This window comes from Denticeps clupeoides, chromosome 15 (genome assembly GCF_900700375.1).
Source record: "Denticeps clupeoides chromosome 15, fDenClu1.1, whole genome shotgun sequence".
Classification (NCBI taxonomy): domain Eukaryota; kingdom Metazoa; phylum Chordata; class Actinopteri; order Clupeiformes; family Denticipitidae; genus Denticeps; species Denticeps clupeoides.
The window spans coordinates 6,100,075-6,123,190 of NC_041721.1; the positions used below are offsets into that span (position 1 = coordinate 6,100,075).

At 45.1% G+C, this 23,116-nt stretch overlaps 2 protein-coding genes across 2 annotated transcripts; both read right to left on the reverse strand.

Annotated features, from left to right (window-relative positions):
• Nucleotide 1: 1 nt before the first annotated feature.
• Nucleotides 2-10,953, reverse strand: gas6 (growth arrest-specific 6). Its single transcript, XM_028955274.1, has 15 exons — nucleotides 10,738-10,953; nucleotides 10,464-10,624; nucleotides 8,658-8,682; nucleotides 8,471-8,533; nucleotides 7,082-7,204; nucleotides 5,987-6,106; nucleotides 5,177-5,302; nucleotides 3,927-4,048; nucleotides 3,545-3,663; nucleotides 3,026-3,215; nucleotides 2,766-2,930; nucleotides 2,273-2,441; nucleotides 2,025-2,167; nucleotides 1,657-1,864; nucleotides 2-1,571 (listed from the first exon to the last, which is right to left on the reverse strand). The coding sequence occupies exons 1-15, from the start codon at nucleotides 10,811-10,813 to the stop codon at nucleotides 1,423-1,425; spliced, it is 1,959 nt and encodes a 652-aa protein (XP_028811107.1). The 5' UTR covers nucleotides 10,814-10,953; the 3' UTR covers nucleotides 2-1,422.
• Nucleotides 10,954-13,071: 2,118 nt separating this feature from the next.
• On the reverse strand, nucleotides 13,072-22,743 carry pros1 (protein S). The gene is made up of 14 exons (XM_028954650.1): nucleotides 22,468-22,743; nucleotides 21,930-22,087; nucleotides 21,108-21,132; nucleotides 20,891-20,974; nucleotides 20,671-20,793; nucleotides 20,457-20,582; nucleotides 18,977-19,105; nucleotides 18,248-18,488; nucleotides 17,157-17,343; nucleotides 16,769-16,933; nucleotides 16,345-16,513; nucleotides 15,852-15,988; nucleotides 14,588-14,816; nucleotides 13,072-13,759 (listed from the first exon to the last, which is right to left on the reverse strand). The coding sequence occupies exons 1-14, from the start codon at nucleotides 22,544-22,546 to the stop codon at nucleotides 13,569-13,571; spliced, it is 2,043 nt and encodes a 680-aa protein (XP_028810483.1). The 5' UTR covers nucleotides 22,547-22,743; the 3' UTR covers nucleotides 13,072-13,568.
• Between the last annotated feature and the right edge of the window lie 373 nt (nucleotides 22,744-23,116).

The window sequence follows — 23,116 nt, forward strand, 5'->3', positions numbered from 1 at the left end:
ATAATTTATTTTTTTTATTATTCTCCAATCCATGACTGGAAACAATTTGGTGTTGCATCTGGTGGTGAAAGTGCCGAAGAAGCACAATGATTAAAAAAAAAAAAAAAAGTTTAAAATACATTACATATTTTTAAAATCATAACAACTCAATTTCTCACAAACTCAATAATTAAAGACAAGCTCAACATAGCACAAAAAAAAAAAAAAGTGGTCCGCTCATTCTAAAGGCAAACTGTTGGAATACTTTTTTTAGGCCCTATATACTGAAGGTTTCCTGCAGAAGAGATATATGCACCTTCATAAACGTTACACAACCATGTCTTAAGCACCATGTTAGCACCATGTGAATTGCCAAGTGACAGCTATTTAATGCTCATATAGTGTTTATGACTGCATCAGGTAAGGCTTATGAACATGATACGCAGCTCCCACGCAGGACACCTTCAAAGCTGCCCCTGTTTTCTCTGTATGCCATCTAAAAGCGCTGAACAGGCACATATTTACATGCACACACACACACGCACACACACAAACACACACACACACACACACACACACACACACACAGCATACTACAGCCTGCTGTTCTATCAGTAGCTCATGTGGGACAACGCAGTGCTTCTTCAGGACCCTAAAGATCACACACACAGTCTTTGTGCCTCAGTGATCATATAAATAAACAGCTCTTAGTGTCTATGTAAAGTGTTGTTACATGGTTCTGGATACTTTCTGCTCTCATCTGATGATCTTGGATCAGCGACCATCAGGTTGCAACCAATAGATGGAAACAGACCCAAGAACAGGAGATGAGGGCAAAATACATCTATGTAATATTTCATATGCATTTTACTGTTAGAGGTGGGAGGAGTCTAGGGACAGACCTATGAATAAAGGGATTCCTTTGCCAGGGGGAGTGTGAACAGCATGACTGTGTGGTATGTAAGAACTGCTTTACTGGTGGAAAGAGGAGGAAGAGGAGGCCTGACTATTGAACTATAAGGTGTGGCTTTGGTTTGTAAGGCCATCAGGACTCACAAAACCAATCCTGAACCCCCAAACCCTGGGACAGTCATCTTATCCAAGGATAGATGGTGCCCATTATTATGTGATATGACCAGCCACATTATGACATTTAATCCCAGTTGATATAATTCTAGAGCCTATCAGTTCCCTTAATAATATGCAAGTATGACCCCATGGAGACGACGGTCATGCCCATAACTACTGCCCCCTTTTTTTAAATTTAAAAGGCCTGGATTTGTACCACCAATATGGTGATAGCCCTATTATCACATTTTGGCATACCCAGCCATATTACATCAGCAGGGGACAAGGGGACAGGGGAAATGTGTGGGGTTTAAGAGACCAGGAGTTGGTGTGGCATTGGGAGTTAAAGTGTGCTTTAAATGTAAAGATGCAACACTACTGTGCTCCCAGAAGGGGGCAGGAGTGTGAACGGATGTCGTTGTGTTTGTGCTGTGCCTCGTCGAGATCCAGAAGCTGACCATTCACAGCCACCTCCATACAGCCTGCATAAAAGGCTGACACTGGCGTGGAGACGACAGAAACATCTGAGAAAGAGAATGAAGCCTAAATGAAGGAACATGTACATTTAGATTTGACATTACAGAAGAGGAATTTAAAGTGAAATCCCACCTGGTAAACCCCCGATGAAAGTGCCATATGGTGCGCTTAGATCTAGAGACTGGGAGGTCTCATGGGTCTCAGTCTGGCCCACCTGCCCATCCACCTCCAGCACAGTCAGGTTTTCCGACACGGTGATGTTTACCAGGTGAGTCTCCATGTCACATAGTTGTGCTGGAACACTGGCTACAACCACGCCACCCATGGACAGCAGTACATACTGAAACATAATGACCTTTGTAGAACAACTCCCACCTGGCACATTAGGATTTAAAAAAGGCACGACAGAAATGATCTGTATTCAAATAAACTGCAATTGAAATAGCAAGCAACAGTTCCACTCTAAAGAAAGATATAAAGTTTTAAAAAGAAAAGCTCACCTCCTGCCATTCTCTTTTCCCAGGGTGATAGTCAGACAGGGAGATGGAAAGAGGGACGTTGTCCTGACGGACAAGTGCAAACATTACGCCCACAGATGAGGCCGGTCGCAGGGTCAACTGCACATTCAACACATGTGAGTCACCTGCAGAGAGAGAGCAGTAGGTGGAGATGTGAGGAATGGCAAATACACACAAACACAACAGGTTGCGTAACAGGCAGTTCCAGAACATTTCGAACATACACACACCATGGCTGTGGTTGAAAAAGGCAAACCCGCTGGCATTATAGAAGGCTCCGCTCTGCTCACTGGAAAAGCACTGCATGTGCTGGTTGTTGCGCACCGTCTCTTGGATGGACGTGTCCTCTCCAGTCAGCCAGCGCCACTCACGCATGCAGCCATCCAACCGAGGGTTCACCTGGCCCAGACGACATACAGACACACTCTCAGGTACAGGTGGGCAGTGAAACAGTGCCTAAAACAGGATTTCAGTAAATAGGAAAAGGTATTTAACCCTGAGGGATGCCACAATGTGGAACAGAAATCCCCCAAGGAACATGGTGGCAGTAGCCTAGTGGGTAACACACCAAAAGGCCACAGATTTACAGGTTCAAATTCTATTGACCGCCATTGTGTTCCTGAGAAAGACACCGGTCCCTGTAACTATTGATTGGAAGTCGCTCTGGATAAGGGCGTCAGATAAATGCCATAAATATAAATGTAATCTATACAGAGTTCTCACCTTGCTGATGAGACCATCCTGTTTGAAAGGCACACCACCAACGGTGAGGTTAAGCTCGTGGAGGCCCTTGTTCAGCGTGAAAAGGTCTCCATTCACGGCAATCTTCATCACTGCCTCCCTGTCAATCTTAATCACAAGACTCCTGCCCTGTTCTTCCACAGAGATCTATAGGAGGCAGGGAACAAAGTCAAGATATTAAAGCATTTCCATTACCAGCATTACCTTTTCAACAGGTGACTGAAGAACATATGACCTCTAACCTTATGCCACAGGCCATCGTTAACAACTGGACCACTGCTCGTGACGCGGCTCACAGTCCCATACTTCAGCTGAAGTTCCAGTTTCCCATTATGTATGCCCAACACAATCCAGGAACTGTTAAGGTGACCCCCAGCAAAGAAGATGACCCCCTCAGGGTCAAAGGTCTTCAGGTCAAACTCCGCACTGAAACTAAAAACCAGCAGAGGGTTTACACGACAGTCCCCATACATTCTACAACCTGGCTTATACCAACTATCCTCATTTTCAAAACCTTTAACAGTATTCAAGTATAAGTAGAGTGGTTCTCAACCTTTTCACAGTGAGAACCACCTGAGAAAAAATTTGTGACTTGGAGTAGGCTTAATCCATGAACGGAGGAACTGACACAAACAGTCAGTCAAGAACAGTCAAGGGACAATTTTAATAACTGAACTATCATAAAAGATTTCCTTTTTGTATTCTTCACTCTTTTCTGCCCTGCATACCCTTTCAGCTCGTCACCACAAGAGTCTATTTACCCAGTGGGGATCCTCCTCCTGAAGCGCAGCCGGACCACGGGAATACCACTGAACATCCGTCCCAAGTACAGAGAGCGAGGGTTCCTCCTCAGGTCGAGTGAGAAAGCAGGCTCTATTGGCTGCAGAGAGAGAGAGAGAGAGAGAGAGAGAGAGAGAGAGAGAGAGAGAGAGAGAGAGAGAAGAAGGCTCATCCAGTCACTCCGGCGAGGAAAACATGCTGCGCTCTGCCCTTTGCCCCGGAAAACACGGTAACACGAGAAGCCCGAATAAACAAAAACACTGTGACAGCAGCTTCAAACCCCGTTTTTCCATTTGAATCCATATTAAATGAGTGTTTACACGATCAGGGACAGGAAGTGCTGGAGAGGAGACAGCAACTCACCTCACATCTCCTCAGGTCCGGAGCCAGTTTCTTCCCCAGCCGCCCGTCGCAGAAGCAGCGGAAACTTCCGGGCGTGTTCACGCACTCCTCCTCACACACGCTCAGCTCGCACTCGTCCACATCTGCAGGCAGCGGGGAGCAGAGGGACGAAAAGATCAGACCTACTGAGACGGTTATCCAGATAACAACAGGAAGCGCGGCGACCTGGGAGCCAAATAAACAGCCGCGTCTTGTTCCACCGGCCAGGCCAAGCTGCTGCGGATTAATGGCCAAAACATTTCGGAAATATTCGCAGGGAGTCGTCTTCAGACTTGTTGGAGTTTGATCTCTCAGGGCAAAAAAAAAAAAAAAAAAAAAAGACTCACGAACGCAGGTGCAATGCAGCAAGAAAAAAAAAAAAAAACGGGACGGGACACTGCAGCCCTGGGCTGAGCTCAGCGAGAGCCAGCGCCGTGTTATTACTGCAGCGATGCCAGCAGATGAGAGGGAAAGGCTGAAAGAAAAACAGCGAGAAGGGGGTGGATGGAGGGAGGAAGAGCGAAAACACTGTGTGAAAGAGGATGTGGGAAATACAGGCTGATTCACTCTGCCATTACCACCTTCTCAGATTTCAGACGGAAGAACGGACAGGTATGAACTCGTTGCCAAGAAAAAAAAAAAAAAAGTAGTTCAATCTCTCGTTTTCTTTAATGTGCGAGTTAAAAGTTCTGCAACATCTCTAGAGCAGACACGGGAGTGTTTTCTCTCAAAGAGGAGGGGTGATTGAAGAATGGTTGAAATAAAAATGGAATTATCAGTACTTATTTCATAATTTCTGGTCTTCATCCAACCTATTTTGCAGACCTACTCCATTCCTACACTCCACCCTGTTCCGTCAGGTCTTCAGACCAGAAACTATTGTCTGTTCCTTGGTCACATTGCAAGCCCAGAGGTGACAGAGCCTTGGCAATGGCCACGGCACATTTATGGAATGACCTACCAATCTCACTTTTAGACCCTGGCTTTTAACCCAGAGTGAGGTGGTTCTTATACGGTGTTCTTATGCAAAGTTTTATGTGGTTCTTATGCAGTCCTTTCATGACTCTTTTACTATGTTGTCTTAAATAATTTTTGTTTTATTCAATCTCTTGTTTAATTAAAATTGCGGCATATGATATGGAATGGCACCATTTAAAAAAGGAAAAACTGTGTGTGTGTGTGTGTGTGTGTGTGTGTGTGTGTGGGCCTGTGTGTGTGTGCAATTGACTCACCAAGGCAGCTCTTGGTTTGGTTGTCGTATAGGTAACCCTCCTCACATAGGCACTCATACGAGCCCTCTAGGTTTGAGCAGACAGCTGTCCCACAGACGCCTGGCTCTGACACACACTCATCCACATCTACAAACACACACACACACACACACACACACACACACACAAGCAATCCATTAATGTCTGAGAGAAAGACCATCTACTTCCTGCATTATGAAAGCTCTCTGCATTAGCAACAACTCAAGCATCTACTGTAACTAGTAGAAGTCAAGCATGCAGGTGTGATCCCTTATTTATATAAAAACCAGTGGAGCTACAGACCTACTATGACAGCCAGTGCTAATGTTGCCTGTCCTTGTTTAGCAATGACCCAGACTTGGCACCTCTTGCCATTTGGTAATTGTTTTGGGTAAAAGAAAATGGACAAGATCAAACACATTTTCTACTTGGTCTGCAGAAGGCTTATGTTCCATGTTGACCCTAATTGGAAACGACCCCCTTTATAATATGATTATGTTTGCAACCTTTTTAGACCTCATCTTGTTTTAATACTTAATATTTTAATATTGTGCTGTAAACAGTTTTTAGCCTCAGTTAAATGAAATCACAGCATCCGTTTCATCCATATTATGGATTACTGTGTTACATTTAAAATAAGATCGATAGATTAGTGTGAAATTAAGTAAAAAAGGATTTTCTCTACTATCTGGCCGTACCCGTGGCAGGCTTGCTTTAAATGGTTGTGTTCTTCTTTGTTTCATTGTACATTTTAATCCACATGGCCAAAAGTGCACACTTATCTGGACTCACCAACACACAGGTGGCGGTCAGCAAGGGCGTATCCATGGTAACAGGAACACCGGTAGCTCCCCATGGTGTTGTTGCATTCGTGGTCACAGCCGCCATTCCTTTTGATGCACTCGTTGATATCTGCACGTTGAAATAAAACACACTGAAGTCAGTGAACCAATCGCAGGCAAGGTTCGGGGAGGGACCGTATTATGTCTGCGACAGCGTTCTGATGCGCTGTTTCTGGAGGTGGGGCATCTGAGAGGTGGCAGTGTTTCAGTGTTTGAATTTGTCACTTGCTTTCCCGCAGAGGAAAACTCCCTGTGTGTGTGTGTGAAACGCTCTGGATCATGAATGATGGACTGTTCGTCTGGATCCGGACTGTGGAAAAACCTCAACGTCCTGTACATTTCATTAATGTTTCATCTTCCCAACAAACCTGCCCTTTGAGATGATGAGTCATCAGGGTTCCTGACTGCAGCAGGATGAGAAATAAAAACTGTTCCCTGTGCTTCTCTCTCTCTCTCTCTCTCCCTTCGATCTCTCAGAAAACTGCTGTGCCACTGATGCAATGCAGCAGAGCTCACCAAGCTACAGTACATTTCCCACAATGCACAGGGTGTATTACAGCTAGGCTAACAAGAGCAACCCGAGAGAATCCTCAGACGTGAGCCGATGTGCCAGTGCAGCCGTTTGGCAAGGTCGAAAACTCGAGGTCATGCTAGCAACAAGTCACGACAGCCAGGACCAGACGTGTCTGCCTGCTTCTTCTGGATGGGTCTGAGTATTAAAGGGACATCATCCTGCCACTCTCTTACATAAAATGTGGGGAACGGGAGTCATTGGGCGCCCAGAAACCTGCACAAGCACAGGATCGGGTTCTTCATCCCTGCCTTAAAGGGGCTCTGAACATGTATATATGTAAATGATACACCAAACAATTAATAAATAAATGAATAAATAAAAACTTGTGAGCTGGCCCAATTTTAAGCATTTTCCAGTTATTTCCAATCAGACCCACCACCACCGGGATATTAAAATAAAAAAAATTTCAGTCTCTACACTGTCACTTTGAATTAGGTTTGGGGGTCAGATGCTGTGAAAGTGTCACGGTACCTTTGTCACATTTGGGGCCGGTATATCCGGTGAAGCAGTGGCACTGAAAATTGCCCTTTTTGTCCTCACAGCGCACCGTACCTCTGGGGTTGCAGGGTGAGGGAGAGCACTGGTCTGGAATGTCTGAATATGAAATGGGGGAGAAAATGAGAGGAGAGAGGGAGTGAAAGAGAGATTATAGTACACAGTTCTTTATTAGGATGGACGGGTAAACTAAGCGGGATCCCATTAACTGCCCTCACTTCCAGTCTAATTCACTTTCGTTCCACCCCACCCCTTCTGTGGTGGTTTATACAGGCTCTGCAGATGCTTCCTGACCGACAGACTGTGGCTGACGGACCCTGGCAGCGCAGAGTTGCTTTTGGCCCCGCGCTCCCGTTTTTTCACACGCAGCCATGGAGGTCCTCGTGCTCCTCTAACGCACCGTTTCGCAACGCGGACAAGTCCGGACACATCTAATGTAGGAGAGTGGGGTGCTCTGGGGGAAGAGAGGCCGCAGCTCAGGGTAGCGTGTGTTGGTATGTGTGGGGGTGTGTGTGCCAGGGTTTAGAAATGGTTTTCAGAACAAAACAGAGGGGCCAAAAAAGAAAGAAATGAAAGTAACAAAAGAAAACAGTGAGTCACACTCACCAGTTCCAAAATGAGCACGATTAACTAGTTAATAGAATTTATAATTGGTCAGTTTTCTTCATTTTTGCACTTCCACGGCATAATACAAGTAAAGCTTATTAATGGCAGGAATTCCATTTCCATCTTTTGCTAATAGATGTTTCTTAATGACATTTGGAATTCGGATATAAAAACACATACTTGATATTTAAATGATGATGGAAAAGTAGAGATTCATGAAGATGGAGCAGGAGAATGCAGGTAAGAGAAAGGACACTACTGCAAAACATCAGCAAGGGGTTTCTTTGGAAAAGAGAAAAGGAAGAAGAAGAAAAAAAAAAAAAAGAGAGAGAGAGAAGAGAAGTACGTTACAAACGCAACAGACAGAGAAAGCAGAGGAGATGAGCTGATGCCGTCGTGTCCTGCACAGTCACAGCATCCCTCGCTCTCTCCAGCTGACTCAGGGAACATCGCCAAATCAGCCAATCACAGCGCAGCACGGGCTAGCGTGAGGCTGCCTACTGATTCAGCAAAAAAATAAATAATTTTTTTTTTTAATGCAGTGAAGGACGAGCCCCTCATAGTCGTCAGACCCCACGTCTGGTGTCTGATGCCCGGCCATGCTCACGCCCACTTTTCTCTCGCTCTCCCTCTTTTCCAGCCTTACTCCCTCCACTTTCTGCCCGTCCTCTGCTGAACTGGTGCAGTGCAGATGGAGCAGCAGCCCACTGAGCTATTTATACATACGGGAGGGAGACGGGACGAGGGTGAGAGACTCACTGTGGACGCAGGTGATGAGATCCTGCCTCTTCTTTTCCGAATCGCCGAACTTCTCCACGCACGCTGCACAAACCAGGAAGCATTTCCGGTTACTGCTTCAAGGTCAGCACCTTATTCAAAGGGCTGAAATAATAGCAATTTCCACAGCGATGATGAATGTTGAAAGTGATTAAAAGTGAGGACTTACACAGGTACTTTGGGAAGAAGTAGTCCTGTGAAGAAGAAAGTAACGTTAGTAAAGAGGAACAGTCATTTTCTGCTGACCCATCATTCATCCATCCGTCATTCGGTTTCATGGGGATCTGTGCTGTCGTGACCTTGGCTAAGTTTCACCGAGCTTCAATCGGCCTGCAAGTAGGGCACTTCTTTTTTTTTTTTTTTTTTTAAACCTTCTAGCCCAGAATAGTCACCGAAGACGTCTTCCTGTAATAGGTTCTTAGTCTCTGGACCAAGACACGTACAAGTCAATCCCGATGCTTGTTAGCACACGCCTCACATCTTCCCTCGATTCATACAACATATTTCTCTTTCATTTTCTGTGAGTCTGTGGTGCTTAGAGGAAGATGAGAGAGAAAGAGAGAGAGAGAGAGAGAGAGAGAGAGAGAGAGAGAGAGTGTGTGTGTGTGCACTCCAAAATTGTCATAATCTGTGAGCAGCACAGGGAGTGGCACTTCTACAGCGACAAACATTTATCAAAATGCAGTAATAGCATTATGGAGAAATCACCTATATTGTTATATGGTTTCCCCACCCGGCGAAAGCAGCGAATCCCTGCAGTTATTCTCTCTCTACCTGCAGGTTACCCGGTAACCACTCGCATCCTCTCTGCAGTGAGAACTGCAGAGTCAGAGTTCTGCAGCATGGGGCGTGCACGTTCCCCACCCTGAATAATTCACTCCACAACTTTTTGCATGTCCAAGTCAGCTGCAGGCATTAATGAAATACTGAAATATAACTTGTTCAATATATCTTGATAACCGGCTGCAGAGTACAACACTCCAAAACGCTTCTCTTCGCAATAATCGTGCACTGTTGATGCATGACATTTATATTTACATTTACAGCATTTATCAGACGCCCTTACAATCAGTAGTTACAGGGACAGTTCCCCCCCCGGAGCAACTTAGGGTTAAGTGTCTTGCTCAGGGACACAATGGTAGTAAGTGGGGTTTGAACCTGGGTCTTCCGGTTCACAAGCGAGTTTGTTACCCACTAGGCTACTACCACCTTGACACCATGGCAGCATTTCTTTCCTGCTGTTCCGCTAATAATCAGATTGGTCCTCGACCCAAATGTGCTAATGTCACAGCCTCTGTAATCGAGTCACCCGCACCACCCAACAATGATCTGCACACGTTCCACACTTAATTACGTCATTAGCATATCCAGCAGGATTACGACTAATCTACGCGCTCGCGAAAAGGTTAATCTAACGTGTCCGGACGTTTATTTTCGGCGTGCATTCCTGGGCGGTTGAGGGTCGAGCTTCGATCCACGTGGGACCGAAAACACATTCCAATTCAACTCAGTCACCTCTCCACCCTGAGCTTCACTGTGCAAGGCCACGCCCCGGCGGGTTTAATTGACCTTACCGATTCATGTGGCCACGCCCACGTTGCGTTGCAGGTCGACGCGGATTTGCATAGCCACGCCCACCCGCATCAGGTCAATGGGACGTTCACTAAAAGATGTCAAGAGGCCAGATGTGAGATGCACTAAAGAAGCCAGGGTAGTGAGGGGTGGCCATTATCAGTAGAAAATTAGCAGACGCGCATTGGAAATAAAAACGCACCTGACGAGCAGAAATCTAATCCACAGTGCAGAGTCACGCCATCTGCTCGGTGGGGGGAAATTAAGTGACAACGCGGGGACATTAGCGCACACGGCTCAACGAAACGTTCCCCGGAACCGTGACTAACATTCCGGGCAGGCGACTGAAAAGCCCCCGTCAGGTCGGGTTAAAGGTCACCGTGGGAACCGCGAGCGAACTCACCGTCTCGGGGTCGTTTTCGAAGACCTCCCTCGCCTCCTCCTTGGTGCATCTCTCCTCCACGCACTCCCGCTCCAGGTGCCCCTGCTTGGTCTCCTCGAAAACTTGGTTGGCTCGCTTGTGCCTCCGCAGGAACTGGTTCGCCTCCTCCGGCGACAAGGACACTGGGCAGGACAGGAGGGGGACAGGGCGGCGGGGTGTAAACAAACCGAACGTTCGTACCCGGGAGGGGGGGGGTTATATAAAAAATAATCACGCCCGAAAGGCGGAAACTCACGTCCCCAGGAGCAGGAGGCGAGCAGCGGCACCAGCAGCAGCAGCAGCAGGGTCGGGGCGAGCAACTCCGGCGGCATGGCTGCGTCTGCGTCGATATCACCGAACTTTCCCCTCTTCTCCTTCTTCCAGACGGCGAAGCATTCACTCCACAGCAGGGGGGGACTCTGCCGTCGGCTACATTCGACTCGGCGTTTTACTTCAAAAAAAAAAAAAAAAAAAGGGGGGGAAGAAAGAAAGAAAAAAAAAAAAACCCCGCGCTCGCTGCTCCTCCTTTCCTTCTCTCCTTTCACTTTTTTTCACCCCCCCCTCTCTCTCTCTCCTCTTCTTATTTCGCGTCCATCCCGCCTGAGCTCCGTGTCCCTGCGGGGAAGCGGCGGAAAGTTGCTTGCATGCGGCTCGGCGCGTCACTGCAGTTAAACCAGGGGCGATGACGCAGAGGGGGGCTGCGCTCTGTGACGTCCGCTCCGTGACGAATAACGGGGCGTCCGGGGTGGCACCCTGGGGTGCAGACGGTCCCATATCTCCGCACAACAACTATATGAATATGTGTGTGTGTGTGTGTGTGTGTGTATATATATATATATATATATATATATATATCCTATTGCTTCCAACCTTTTGTAATTTTTTTTCTCTCGATACTATTTTTCTCCCAAACTCCCTCAGATTCCTTTGGCTGCAGCCCCAGGCTGTGATGCCAGCTGGATGCACGTCAAGCCGGAGAGACGTACAGAGAACCGTCTGTCTTAGATAAGGAACTGTCTCTTAACTGGCCCTCCCCATAATTAAGATCCTACCGAGAGAGGCGATATGATGAACACACTGGCTGTTAAAATCAGGATTATTATTGTAAACCAACATTATTTTGAGAACCCACGTCCTTAACTATATTGTAACATTCCAGGATGCGGTGGCCTAGCCGTAATTGGAAGGCCAAGGCCACTGAGCAAAGCACCGTCCCCACACACTGCTCGCCATGGGTGATGGTCAAAAGCAGAGGACACAAGTTTTTGTCTCACTGTGTTCTGTGCTGCTGTGTATCACAATGACAAAATATTTTTTTTCACTGTCCCCGTCATATATAGGGATCTGTGCACGGCCGTTAAAGGCGCCCTGAGAGCACTGTGTGTTGATGGTACCTTGCTCAAGGGGACCTGGGATTTTAACCTGCGACCTTTCAGTTACGTGTCCGCTTCCTCAGCCACTGGGTCACCACTGCCTACGGTAATTTACAGTCCTATTTAGTCTAGTACTGTGGGGTGGTAGTAGCCTAGTGGATAACACACTAGCCTATGAACCAGAAGACCCAGGTTCAAATCCCATTTACTACCATTGTGTCCCTGAGCAAGACACTTAACCCTAGGAGCTGGATTTTGGAGCTGGAGTAAGACGTAAATGTACTGTACTGTAACCCATCCCACCTGACCATCAAACCGATGTCATAGCGAACATTTGACATACAGTACAGGCCAAAAGTTTGGACACACCTTCTCATTCAATGTGTTTTCTTTAGTTTCATGAGCATTTACATTTGTAGATTCTCACTGAAGACATCAAACTATGTATAAACATGTGGATTTATGTACTTCGAACATTTGGCCTGTACTGTAGGTCCTAATGCATTACTATAGTGCACCCTCTCTAGTAATTCTTCATACAGACTCTGACATCAATGGCAATAACAATTCAACAAAGAACTTTTAAAAATAATAGTCATATGTACTGGACATGCCCAAATTTGGAAAAATTCTGGAGGGATGTTTTTAAAACCTTGTCATACTGAAATGCAACCTTGAACCAGACCCTCTGATCGCTCTTTTTGGTATCACTGAAGAGGAAGATAAGCGTCCAACTCCAGCTAAACAGCGTTTAACAGTTTGCGACACTCCTGGCCAGGCGTTCTCTTTTATTCAAGTGGAAGGATTCCACGTCACCCACTCACGCCCAGTGGCTCAGAGATATTATGTCCTGTTCGTCCCTGGAGAAGATTCACTACTCAATCTGTTATTCAGACTTGAAATTTCAACAGGTGTGGGGGCCCTTCCTCTGCTTTTTTTTCATATACATTTATAGTTTGATTCCCTCCTTATTTAATTGTTTGTCTGTTTTCTTTTCGCTTTGTTTCTTTTGCCATGCAGGACCAAAAAAACATTTATTTTTTCTTTAAATGCCTGGTATTCTTATGCATGTAAAGCTGGCTTGGAGTCAGGGAGGGGTGGGTGCTATAGGGTTTATAAGGGGGTTATAAAATTTACAGTATATTGAAACATTACATGTTTACCCTGTTATATCCCTGTTCAATAAAATCGATAAAAATCAAATATTGTTGAATTAATAAAAATAAAATGATAGATTTTATTTTATTAAAATACAGGATAAACAGATACACCACCAAAATCTATTTCTACAAAACATCAAAAGGAGAATGTTTTATATACATAGTCACATGTGCAGGCTGGAATTTTCCTTGAGAACAATGCGCAACCGGGTGTGCGAGCGAGTGGCAGTAACTGACTTGTAAATAGTTCCATCTGGGATGAGTAGATGACTATAAGGTAGCGGGATTAGAAGATTTATATCTTGCTCAGCAGATTCCTCAAGGCACCATACTAGATTTCCCATCCAAAATGATGACTAACTATTTTCATCAATGTTTTTTTTTGTTTTTTTTTTACAATACAGTGAATATACAGTACAATCAAGTAAAATAAAATAAAATGTGGGTCAACAAATGTGGCTCCTTCTATCTCTCTCTTTCTCATTTCACTGGCCTCAGAGGAAAGAGGACTTCACCTGGACATGTCATCCCAGTGAGAGAGGGCTGGGACGCTCCTATTGGAGCACAAGATGATCGTGGGCATGGTCAGGGTGAGTGACAGGTGGTAAAACAGGGGGGCAGGAATGAGACCTGATGCTGTTGTGTTTACTGAAGGCCTCATCAAAATCCAGCTCCTGCCCATTCACAGAGATCTCCATACAGCCATGGTAATAGGCTGAGATCGGGGTGGAAGAGAGGGGAACCGCTGGTGAGAGAGAGGGGGAAAAATTATATTATAATTACACAATACAATGAATCATTATTTTAATGTTCCATTAATGTATATCTTAGGTCTGCCAATGAAAGATAATATGTTAATATGTATTGTATCAATATGTATTATCACATATTGATAATATGTGATGAATGGCCATAGCAGAACACATGATATACACACACACCTATATTCTTATTTATAGGGTTCCATTACTCAGTCAGACATAAACATTCATTCACATACCAGATACAAGAGGTAGAGGCACTAAGGCACTGTGACAAGTCTATTTTCCTTTGGGTAATGCATTAAAAACCTTCAACTCTATTAGTAATAGTAAGCAGGACCTCAACATACAATGTTGGCTCCAGGTACAGTTTACAGTTAAACTGTGCAGAGAAATTTGACTCTATTGTCTCTGTATGCAGTGCCCTTCACTCAGCTGCCCTTCATTTCAGAAACTGGGACTGATCACTGAAAAGACAGCAAGAGTTTATCTATTCTTCATGGTATGCTACTATTCACAATGTATAACCTGTGTGTTTGCTGCACCAAGAGCACCCCATAAACCCCATAAAAAAAGTGTTTAGGTGATTTAAACACTTTTTCCTAAGTGTTTAAGTGTTAGGTTTTTTTCAAAAGACTACTTCATTTTTTCAAAAGACTACTTCATCATTCAAGCAAATGTGCTCTGCCAGGCCATTAACAGTGACACAAAATGTAAAAGTTCCCTGGCCAAAAATAATAAATTTACATGAATAAACCCTTCTCCTATAATAAATGATTATATATGGTAATGGTGACAGATTAACTACTCACCGGGCAGACCTCCGATGTAGGTCTGGACAGGGTTCTGCATGGTCTGGTTCAGAAGGGACAGCGCCCCCTGCAATGTGGGTGGTGTGGCATACGAGACCTCTGAGTTGTTGGCAGACAACAGTATCCCCACCTCCGATACATTTATCTCCACCATCAGACTCTCGGGGTAACAGAGGAATATTGTCTTCAGTGTTGCCACGGTAACGTCACCTAGGAACACCTGCAGATCCTGCTCCTCAAAAAGAATATGGAAAGTGAAAATGGGGGAACATCTAAATATCTAAATGCAGTATGTTTTAGTTTCATTTGATTTAAGTGTTTTTATGCCTTTGTGTGACAAAAATGTCACAGTTCCAAAGTGACTAGATTTTTCACATAAGTGAAAAGTAATGTAAAACAAAGTATTGCAAATGTGTAACGTATTTTTTATACACATGTTTGTGTATTCGTTTTTTATGTGTTATGAGGGACATTATGGGCTCTTTTTTTAATTGGTGCTTGTTCATTAGTCTAAGGTCAAACATGTCCTCAGGATTTACATCAATAGAATTAATTTAAAAAATCATTTTGTTTTTATGTGACACATTGCTGCTGTTTTAAATAATCCAGAACATAGAAGTGGGGTGTCCCTTCCCATCAGGCACTTCCCATTTTAGACTGTTAATAAAACCATAATTAAAGATCATGTTCTGGTTGAGAAATAAAATTACACACCAATAAAGGGTAGTTCGTTTTTTTGGGGTCTCCTGGGTAACACACTCGACTATGAACCAGTTACAGGTACAGTCCCCCTGGAGACACTCAGGGTTAAGTGTCTTGCTCAGTGACACAATGTTAGTAAGTGGTCTTCTGGATCATAGCCAAGTGTGTTACCCACCAGGCAACTGCCTCCCAAACAAGTCCCACCCCAGTAACAATTGCCACACCCCCAGCACCAGTTAGAGAATAGAGCCCTAAATCTGTTTCTCATGTGATTTCTTTTACTGGAACTGTACTGGAATGTGTCCTTGCATATTAAAATATTTTTTAATAGTGTGGGAGGTTTCAGAGAAATAGTTGAACAGAATTCAGCATTCCTTTCACAGACTGAGCTAGCTCTTACATCAGCATTGATTTATTTTCTATACATTCATGTTTATTCATTGACAAACTCATTTGTCTCAGAGTTTGTTTCTGATATCAGATTTTTCAGTCCTGCGGGAGGGTTCCAGACAGTGTGTGTGTGTGTGTAGGAAGGTTTAGGAGAATAAATGGCTATACTCACCGCCTCCTCTGGTCCTCGAGTTACTACAGACACTGACAGAGGGACAGTGTGGTTGCTGATGAGGGCAAAAATCACTCCTGTGCTGCTGGACGGACGAATATTCATCTTCACATCCAACCTCCAGGAGTTTGACTCACCTACACACACACACACACACACACAGAATACATGAGTTCTCGTTGCCCTCATCTCTAGATTCATATTAACCACTCTGGATGACATTCTCAGATCTTTAATCATCAGAGTGGGGCTCATTTACCAAATACACATGCGCTCAGTGGAGAGCATTTTGCGGTGATATAAACCAACAAATTTCCATGCTGCAGCAAAAGGAATTCGTTGAAGGAACTGGAATGTACATGTGGGTGTTAAGAGACTGGTGGCCAATTATCTTGTAACCCACCCTGTACGATTCAGGATGGCGAATTCATGAATGAAGTCTTAGGGTAGGCTGTGAGATGAATGAAGAATTGCAAACGATGGCACAACTCACTGTAGTCTATGCTGAACTGGGCGAGCCCTGATCCGGTAAAAAAGGACCCGCGCTCCACATGAACATAGCAGTGCTTGCTCTCCTTTTCCTCAATCACCTCCTTCACACCGGAGGCTCCCTGGTTCATCAGATTCCATCCCCGAATGCAGCCATCCAGCCGAGGGTTAATCTAACAGACACACAAGAAGAACGTTATATAGATTTTATGGAAAAAACACTAAATTAGTTATTCCTCAGGAATTACAGAAGGAATTGCACTACAGTTACTCAATCGACTCTTTTTATAGGGAATCCTGCCTTGTGCTATGCAGTATTTACTTCAGCTTCAAGTGTATTGACATTTAAATTGTCTCGTTAAGTCTGGCTGTGTGGTGGTCGTGTGGGCGATGTTTCAGTGCTGGCTGCATGCAGCGCATAGCTTTACCGGCTTGATGACTCTGCTGTTATGGCTGGGCAGGCCGGCGATGTAAACTTTGGTCTCCAGCACTCCATTGACCGACGTGAAAAGACCCTCGGGAGTGGTGATGCTCATTACAGCCTCCTTACTGATCTTCACGCTGATGCTGTTCTCCAGCTCTTCAACCGAAAGCTTCACAGCACAATTGCACATCATGGTTAACACAACTACAAACACACTGGTTTTGATTACTACGACGCAGGCTTTATCTGAACATGTAGTAAAAACATGTAGCAACTACAACTGAAAAGTGTAGTATACAAATGTAATTATGAAATTATCATTGTATTACACTGTCATGCGTAAGTTGCATAAACTCCATGAGCCCACATTGTTTCACCTCTGCTATACTCACCACATGCCACTGGCCATCATTGATAGCTTTGCTGCCGCTAGTAACCTTGCTGGAGTGTTGGTTCTTGAACTGGACTTCGATGCATCCCGCCCGCAGCCCCAGCATGAACCATGAGTCTGGGGATGACTCTGCGTACAGCACCACTCCCTCTGGGTCAAACGTGCGGAAGTCAAACTCAGCAGCAAATCTAGTTATGTGATGAAGAAAAAAAAATCCAATTCCCTCACAAAGGAACAATCAAATTATTTATGTTTTACACAGTTCCACATTTATTAAACATATATTTACACCATTTTTATTCTAAAACACATATTGTTAAAACACATATATTATTAATTGTCTGAATTCCCTATGCTTCATTCCTATACTATGTGTCCAAATACTTGAACATGAACTTAAGTTGGGTCTGACTTTAAAACATGGTCAAGTGCTCAAAATAACTCCCCATGAGTTCAATACAGATCATTTTTCCAGATGTCACGTCAGTGTATCAAAACCCTGAACTAAATACCCTTCAAGGGAACCTTTACAGCCAGCAGGAATGTGATTAAGTGTTTTAATTCTTTTTGCTGATTTGTTATTGGTTATGGGGAATGCATACAACATTATTTTGATATGACCTTGCATTGTCATAATCTATCTCTACATATTATTTAAATTCATTTATTGATTTAAATCCATATATTATATTTCACTATATTCACCATCGTGAATGAAGCTCTCATAATAAAGAATGGGAACACTATTTCCATTATATTTCAGAAATGTGCCATGCTGAAAGTGAAAGCGATTGTTTTTCCATTATTTTAAACAGCGTAGCTGTAATGTGTTCTCATCACCATTTTGTGAGCAGTGGGCAGTCACAAAACGCACCAGGGGACTAGTGTGTGGGGACAATATCTTGCTCAAAGTTACCTCAGTGGCACCTTAGTGGTTTAGGACTTTAATCTGCTTCCCTACCCTGTCCTACACTGTCCCAATTTAAATGTGGGACCTGCAACCCTGCCGTTATTAGTACCACACTAACCGGTCTTGGCATTATCTTACTGTTTAACGTAGAGCCATGATTTCTGGTGCTCTCACTCACTCACTTTGTGTGTTCTGGCAGGCGGAAGCGCAGGAAGATGATGGGCAGGCCGGTGAACTGCTCGCCCAGGTACAGCATCTCGGCGTGCTTGTAGTCGTGAACCTGCACGCACACAGGGATCTCCTCACAAGAGCGCCCATCTGCAGCCAGCCGCAGGCCCCATCGCCCGTCGCAGTAGCACACGTAACTGCCCACGGTGTTCACACACTCACCCTGGCACACATTCTGATCACATTCGTCCACGTCTTTTGCAACAAACACACATGCATACATTAACACCAATTTAGTAGCATTCATTTCAAGTTTACATTTACAGGTGGATGCAATCACCTCATTCCAAGCTCATATAAGATCCAAGTGTCTCCCCTGGGATCAGTTTACTTTCATGCTTATGTACAGTATATATGACTTATATTTGTATAAGTCATGCTTTTATGTACAGCACAAAATGCCTTGTGCTACATCAACAGCTCTATTAGTTGTATTAATGTTTTGGAGGACAAGATGGGGCCACGCCACACCTCTTCGCTTCTCTTGGAAGGCCGAATGTGCCAAAACGGTGACCAAACTGGTGTTTTTGTTATTCCCCATATTATGTACCATACCAGTATGTATTCCTGTACAGCTACTGAGAAGGACCAATCAATGGGAGCTCATGTCCCGTCATGAGGACTAGTCTCTCGACGGTCGACCCTGACATGTCTAGTTTTACTGACTTGGTGCACACTCTCACCCTGGCACTCTTTCGCAGTAAAGTTGTACTTGAAGCCGATGGGACAGTTGCATTCGTAGAATCCTGGCAAGTTCACGCACTGTGCAGGTTCCGTACAGATACTGGGGTACCGCAAACACTCATTTATGTCTGCAGGAGGAACACAAACATCGCCACTAGAGATGAATACACCAACAGACAGACAGTAGGGCAGAACATATATTCATATTTATGACCGCAAACATGCACAAATGCACATAACCAAGAGCAAAGTAGAGATGTATGAACACTCGCTGACAGGCTAAGTATGATTAGAGGGCCAATAACAACAGCTGGTTTACGGTAAAGAGGGCAGGCGTGCAGCCAGAAAGCTACATAGTTCAATTACTAGTGCATACAGAAGAAATTCCCTGTGACCCTGGTTTGAGATTTATCATCGCCTCTCACTGTCGTAACAGGAAAAATGATCTGTGTATGAAAGCACTTTTGCCAGAATCCATGGTGCGGACCTCACAAGAAGGCTGCAACATTCCTACACCAGCTGTTCCATGTTCAGTCAAAGACTCCACCGGTCGCCCCGACCTCTGCGGGTGAAGTGGAATCAGCGGGGCCGACCTGTCGCTCGTGCACACAAACACGAGTCGTTGCTGATTACCGAGGGGCCGATCACCACAAGACGGATGAGACCCCAGACTGTAGCCCTACCACGTCAGGGAATGCATCTCTAACAGGGTCACAGCTCTCTACCGTTTCTTACTGGAAGTTGAACTTCCATATTCTTGCAACGCCTCTCCAACTCCCCCTTGTGACAATGAAAAATAACTCTGAAACCCACATTTACAACCGGTTAGCGGTCTCAGGCCCTGTTACTAGATGCATGGTCCACCTGATGCGTGGCTAATGCTAGCAAACAAGCATGGCTACCTCAAGCTAGCATAATGACGTCATTTAAACATTCTTTTTGCTTTCGTGGATATCCAACTTTCATCACTTTTGTCTCCTACCACTGTCTGGCCACCCTTTTGATTGGCATTGAGCCAAAATATAAACGCCATGGTGATTAGCGAGTCATGATTCTAGACAGATAGTGAGGCACATTGCAAGATAAAATAATTAAGATATTTTGCATCTGCAAAACTATGGTACATTTGTTGTGGAGGCACTACAGTGAATGAATCGATGAATTGCTCTTTTAAGTTAATAAGAAAGTAAAATTTGTTTCAACCATAACTAGCATGCCTGCTATTTTGGGTTTCTGGGGTCAGAAAATGCACGTAGGAGGTCTTTTTAACAAAGCTAGACAAATCAATCACACTTTCTGCATGTAATTACCTGTGAATAACTTTCATGTTTGTTTCCATTGACTTCCATTAATGCTGTGGATGTACGGTGTGTATTTGACAACCGTGGGTGCACTTACTTCTGCCATGCAGAATCTCTGTGCATTTACATGCAACCACATATTTAGAACCAATAACTATTGAATAGTAGGCATGCTCACCTACACAGTGGACACCATTTATGGAGTAGTAGCCGTCGTAACACAAGCAGCGAAAGCTGCCGGGGAAGTTAATGCACCTCTGGTTACAGCCGGCGGGAAGCTCGGGGTCAGTGCACTCATTGACATCTGACAAGAAGATAATGAAATAATAAATAATAACATAATAATAAAGGAAGTAAATGATGAATTGCTCTGTGAAAAGAAATGCACGCACCCTCCTCACAGCGCAGACCCCTCCAGCCCGTCTTGCACACACACGTGAAAGTGGCCTGGCCGTCAGTGCAGCGCTCTGTGCCCTCCTTGTAGCAGGGCATGGGCAGACACTGGTTACTGATCTCTGCAGGTGCCACCCGAGAAGGGTGCAAAAAGCATCAATCCTGGTCAGTCAAATGCATCAAGATGCACTGTAATGCCCCGAAAAGGCTTGTACATACCCAGCACGCAAGTGCGCAGGTTCTGAAGGACGGCCGATTCGGAACTGGGTGTGTTGATGCCCACACGGAATGACCCCAGACACTCTGAGACAGAACATTTTGGTCTGAACTACACTTTCATGTTGACAGTGATGGAAATAAACATATTTTGTAATATAATTTTATTTAAATGCTGTAATTGTAACCCCCAAACTTTAAGTCTATTAAACAGACCTACCGACATACTTGGGGTAAAAGTACTCCTGAAAAACAAAACAATTAACATCAAAATCAAATTCTTCAACAGATATTAATATTCCTACCCACAGTTAATATTTATGTCTATAAACATAGCATTTGATATGTGTACATTACACCAATATCATTGTATTTGTGAATGTATTTGTGTTAGAGCATTGTCACGTGTTTTTTCGCACATAATCATGATAAAATATTTTGTCAAAATATCACTCAGCTCTACCTGACAGTATTGTTGGAAAAATATATAATTTCTATATTTTTCCAACAATGCTGTCAGTATACTAACAATACATAAAAAAAATATATGACAAAATGTTGTATCAAGAGTGACAATGCTCTAACACAAATACACTGACAACAATATTGGTGTAATGTACACATATCAAATGTAATCAGAAGGTTTCTGGTTCGAATCCAAGGTGCCACTGAGCACTGTCCCCACACCCTGCTCCCCGGGCGCCTGTCATGGCTGCCCACTGCTCACCAAGGGTGGTGGATAAAACCAGAGGACACATTTCGTTGTGTCCCCATGGTCTGTGCTGCAGTGTTTCACAATGACAATCATGTCACGTTAAATATACTGAATGATCTTTTTTTTGCAATTAATTGTTTTTTTTTGTTTTTTTTTTAAGCAATTATCACTTATCATTTTTAGGATATGTCGTCCAGTTTGTCATTTATGACATGTGGTCTTCTGGTTCGCCCACCCAGCTGCAACTGCCCCACGTGGAAGTACATAAAGGTCCCACTGGGGACAGCTCTGGGAACAGATAAAGACTGGAGGACGGGGTTAACTCACGGTCTCAGGGTTGTTCTCGAAGATCTCCCGAGCCTCCTCCTTGTTGCACAGCTCCTCGATGCATTCCCTCTCCAGGTTTCCTTTCTTGCTCTCCTCGAACAAAGCGTTGGCGCGCCTCTGGCGGACGAGGAACTGGGAGGCCGCGCTGTGGGTCAGGACTAGGGCCAAGCAGGACAAAACCCGGGTCAATGCAGGGCCTGCCCAGTCCCGGTCTAACGCCCAGTGGGGTCGATAAAGGGTTACATAAGAACCACCCCGGGCCCGCTGGACCACGTGAACCCGATTACAGCTGCCGGCCGCCGCCAGCACCAGATGTTTTTACGCGCGGATCAGCGCGCCCACGTGGTGCAGGGCCACGACAACTTACTTCCGAAGCCCGACGCGCACTGACGCAGTTCGGGGTACCGCGGCTCCGCTCCTCGCGGCGGACTAGTTGGACGCGAACGGTCGGGATGGTTTTTGGCAAGGTGCACATATTAAACACTCCCAGAAACAGGACAACTTTTCTAAAGTGTGTGCGATCGGAAAGGTTACTCACATCGATGGGCGTCGCACAGAACCGCAAGCAAAACAAGGCTGAGCGCAGATCCCCCCAAAGCCGCTTTGGATCTCCACATAGTAAAGCCGTTCGGAGCGAACCGGTCGTGTTCCGTCGGCTCGGGCTTCGGCCGGGGAGGGGAAAGAAGAAGAACTCGATTCTTTCCCGGAACCGCTTCTCCCGAGAGTGGTCCGCCGGAGTCAGCTGGGACGGCGCCAGGGACCGCAGGCGAAGTGAAACGGACGGAGGGTGCGCTGCTGTCCCCCGCCCCGCGCTGAGTACCGCGATGAGCCCAGCGATGAGCACCGCGCTGCGCAAGCGATGAGCCCCACGATGAGCACCGCGCTGCCGTGACACGTGAAACCGGCCCACAGGACGAGCGCTACGTGGCATATTTATTCTAACAATAAAATATATTCCGTAAAGCGAAGATCCTACCGCTGTGTGTGTTGTTTTACATTTCCATTTGTGCCATTTATCACTTGTGATACACAGCACGCAGTGCACGCAGTGAAATTTGTCCTCTGCATTGAACCCATCACCCTGAGTGAGCAGTGGGCAGTGTGTCCGGGAGCAGTGTGGGGGGACGGTGCTTTGCTCAGTCGCACCTCAGTGGCACCTTGGTGGATTGGGATTCGAACCGGCAACC

Bases quoted from the DNA above. Each gene is read 5' to 3' on its own strand.
- gas6 (XM_028955274.1), bottom strand. From the start codon at position 10,813: ATGCCGCCGGAGTTGCTCGCCCCGACCCTGCTGCTGCTGCTGCTGGTG. The intron at 10,625-10,737 runs GTGAGTTTCCGC...TGTCCTGCCCAG, and splicing joins CGCCTCCTGCTCCTGGGGAC to TGTCCTTGTCGCCGGAGGAG. The intron at 2,931-3,025 runs GTTAGAGGTCAT...TGCCTCCTATAG, and splicing joins ACGATGGCCTGTGGCATAAG to ATCTCTGTGGAAGAACAGGG.
- pros1 (XM_028954650.1), bottom strand. From the start codon at position 22,546: ATGTGGAGATCCAAAGCGGCTTTGGGGGGATCTGCGCTCAGCCTTGTT. The intron at 20,975-21,107 runs GTAGGTCTGTTT...GTTCTGTCTCAG, and splicing joins CTTTTACCCCAAGTATGTCG to AGTGTCTGGGGTCATTCCGT. The intron at 18,489-18,976 runs GTGAGAGTGTGC...TTGTTGCAAAAG, and splicing joins TACTGCGAAAGAGTGCCAGG to ACGTGGACGAATGTGATCAG.